Genomic DNA, 3046 nt, shown 5'->3' on the forward strand with positions numbered 1-3046 from the left:
TGGGGATGGCACCTGCGGAGGAGCTGGGGGCTGGACACACAGCTGGGGACACTCACAGGGACTGGACACGGAGCTGGGGACACACACAGGGCTGGACACAGAGCTGGGGACACTCAGGGACTGGTCTCAGAGCTGGGGACACACACAGGGCTGGACACAGAGCTGGGGACGGACACAGAGCTGGGGACACCCACAGGGACTGGACACACAGCTGGGGACACTCGGGGCTGGACACAGAGCTGGGGACACTCACAGGGCTGGACACACAGCTGGGGACACTCAGGGACTGGACTCAGAGCTGGGGACACACACAGGGCTGGACACAGCTGGGGACATCCACAGGGGCTGGACACAGAGCTGGGGACACTCAGGGACTGGACACAGAGCTAGGGACACTCAGGGACTGGACACAGAGCTGGGGACACACACGGGCTGGACACAGAGCTGGGGACACTTACGGGGCTGGACACAGCTCCTGGACAAACAGAGCTCTGGACACACAAACCTGGACACACAAAGCTCTGGAAACACACGGATCTTGTTCACACACACACAGAGCTCTGCACACACACACAACTTTTACACACACACAGTTTCTTGCCRAAGTGCTCAAAGCTGTAGCTCACCCCTGGAACCTGTCTGGCTCTTGGTCCCTCTCCACAGCTGGATGGGATCCATCCAGCCAGGATCCATCTTTGCCAGGATCTGGGTTTTCCACAACAAATGGCACTATATTATTATTATTATTATTATTATTATTATTATTATTATTATTATTATTATTATTATTAATGTCTGACAATCAGCTCCAAGACACTCAGTGCTGCCTTCCTGGCTGGCCCTGGAAGCCAGCAGAGTTAACTTCAGAAAACAAGTTTTATTCCCTGTTTTTCATCTTCAGAAGCAATTACAGGATCTGTTGGTGCATTTGCTTCTCAGCTCACCTTTACAAAAGCTGTAGAGCTTTTATTCAGTGAATCTTCAGAGGGTGTGGATGTGCATTCAAACCTCCACAGGGTCAGAGGAAATCAGAAAGCAGCCAGCCCTTGCCCACAGCATGGTTTGCCCTKGGTGGAAAAGGTTTAGGATTTCAGAAGTGCCTCATCTTACAGACAGTAGTGTTTAAGGCTGGTTTTATATGGGCTGGGCTGATTCCCTGGGCACTGCAGGAATGTGAGGAGAGCAGCAGGTTTGAACAAATGTCATTTACAGGAGGGGAGTCACTGCTGCTGTGTCACCAAGTCCTTTRTCACCAGCTGTTCCTCCAGCCTGGGGAGACCTGACCTCTCCAGGGGAATGGTCTGGGCAGAACTGCACTGATATCAATTCAGTATCAATTTAATATCAACTTAATATCAATTTAGTATCAATTTAATATCAATTTAATATCAATTTGATGTTTTAATGTCAACTTGATGCTGACTGACTTGGGCATTTGAAAGCTTTTCCTTCATCAGTCACTCTTGTGCAGGGAGTTTGGAGTTGGAGTTGTGTTAGTGCGTCTCAGAGTGGGATTGCTTTCCACACGTTTGAGCCATCACACGAGTTTTTTGTCCTCTGTTTGGGAGCTGGAGAAATGCAAATTTTAAATTAATTCCTCAGCAGCCACACCAGTACTTTTCCTGTGCCAGAAAACAGCAGCCTGACAGCACCACAGCCCAGGTGACAGCAAAGTGTGTGGTTTTACAAGCCTGCTGAGCCCTAAATCACCAAAGGACAAGACAAGCAAATTGCACTGATAGTGCAATTGTCAAAAACTCTGTCACTTGCTGCCTTATCTATCCCAAACCACATTGTTTGTGTCGGGTGATTGATTTGATTTGATTTGTGATTTATTGGCCGGGTTGGCTGGAGCGCAGCTCTGTTTTGTTGGTGGCCATGGCAGCTACAGAGGGCTCTGGCCTTCCCAGGGGACACCCAGGTGACACCAAAGCCTGGCCTTGAGCAGCGGTGCCCAGTCAGGGCTGGGGCCGTGTGGACACAGGGGTGGGGCAGGATCAGGGAGGGTTTTTGTCTCGCTCTGAAGCTGTCACTTCCCGCCCTAACAAAGCCTCTTTCAGGGAATGTGTGACCCCAACGCTCTGCCTTCCTCAAAGTTTCACTCCCCCACAGATCCAGGGCAGCACGAGAGGAGTCCCTGGCCCGCCCTGCTGCTGCGGTGGTTTCACGCAATTCAGAGGAAATCCCGGCTCTTTGGACCAGCAAAGGAGAGTAGCAGCAAATACAATAAATACCCGTAGCTGTGCCGGGAGCCCGGCGGGGCCGCGGCCTCGGGGCGTGCTCCGGGGCAGGGATYGTTCCCGTTCCCCTCCGGGCTGGATCCGCTCCTGGAGGCGCCTGGGACAGGGGACAGTGCCGGGGACGCTGCCGGGGCCGGGACACTCCGGCTTTGTGTCCCTCCCTCCCTGGTCGGCGTTCCGTGGTGCGGAATTGTGGAATTCACCGGGGGCAGGATCGCCGGGAGGACGGAACGGATGGAGAGAAGCGAGAAATTCTAGATAACTCCAGGACCGGCGTGTCCCCCCGGCATTCCCGATGCCCCGCTGTGGTTCCCGGTGTCCCCCCGGCGTTCCCGGTGCCACCAGGGGCTCCGGCCGTGTTTCTCCTGTCGGATGTGCCATTAAACCGGTTTGATTTCTCTGCCTGCTTCCAGCTGAGTGGTCCATCAAAAATACCCCCGGCTGTGTGTGGGGATGGGGGGTTTGTGCTGGGGAGTGGGGACAGCGCTTCCCTGGAAAAGGGAAAAGGGGGATTGGATTCTCCCACCCSCTTCTTGCACCCCGGACACACCGACCTTGCTGATTCCCAGCCCGTGGAAGTTCCCGTCGTCTCCTGGGGGTGAGGAAGGATCAGAGCCCGGTCCCGAGGGGCAGCTCCCCCCCGAGCTCGATGCCAGGCTCCATCCCCACTGCCCACAGCCCCACTGGGATGGAACCTGGGTTATCGGGGATGGCTGACACTCGGGGAATAACCAACCCCAAAACCCCAGAGGGAACAGCCCTGAGAGACAGCAAACCTGCTCAGCACGGGGTTTGGGCCTCACTCT

General features: G+C 54.7%; 1 protein-coding gene across 3 annotated transcripts in view; it reads left to right on the plus strand.

The window, feature by feature from the left end:
- ARHGEF9 (Cdc42 guanine nucleotide exchange factor 9) overlaps positions 1-2382 on the plus strand; it is a 212034-nt gene extending 209652 nt beyond the window's left edge. For all 3 annotated transcript variants that reach the window (XM_057384215.1, XM_057384218.1, XM_057384217.1), the window contains one exon: positions 2113-2382. In XM_057384215.1, the coding sequence (XP_057240198.1) occupies positions 2113-2215 (103 nt within the window). In that variant the 3' untranslated portion in view covers positions 2216-2382. The remainder of the gene's footprint in view (positions 1-2112) is intronic.
- Positions 2383-3046: the final 664 nt, after the last annotated feature.

Source organism: Malurus melanocephalus, unplaced genomic scaffold (assembly GCF_030028575.1).
Source record: "Malurus melanocephalus ecotype Western Australia unplaced genomic scaffold, MMel_1.1 scaffold_692, whole genome shotgun sequence".
Lineage (NCBI taxonomy): Eukaryota > Metazoa > Chordata > Aves > Passeriformes > Maluridae > Malurus > Malurus melanocephalus.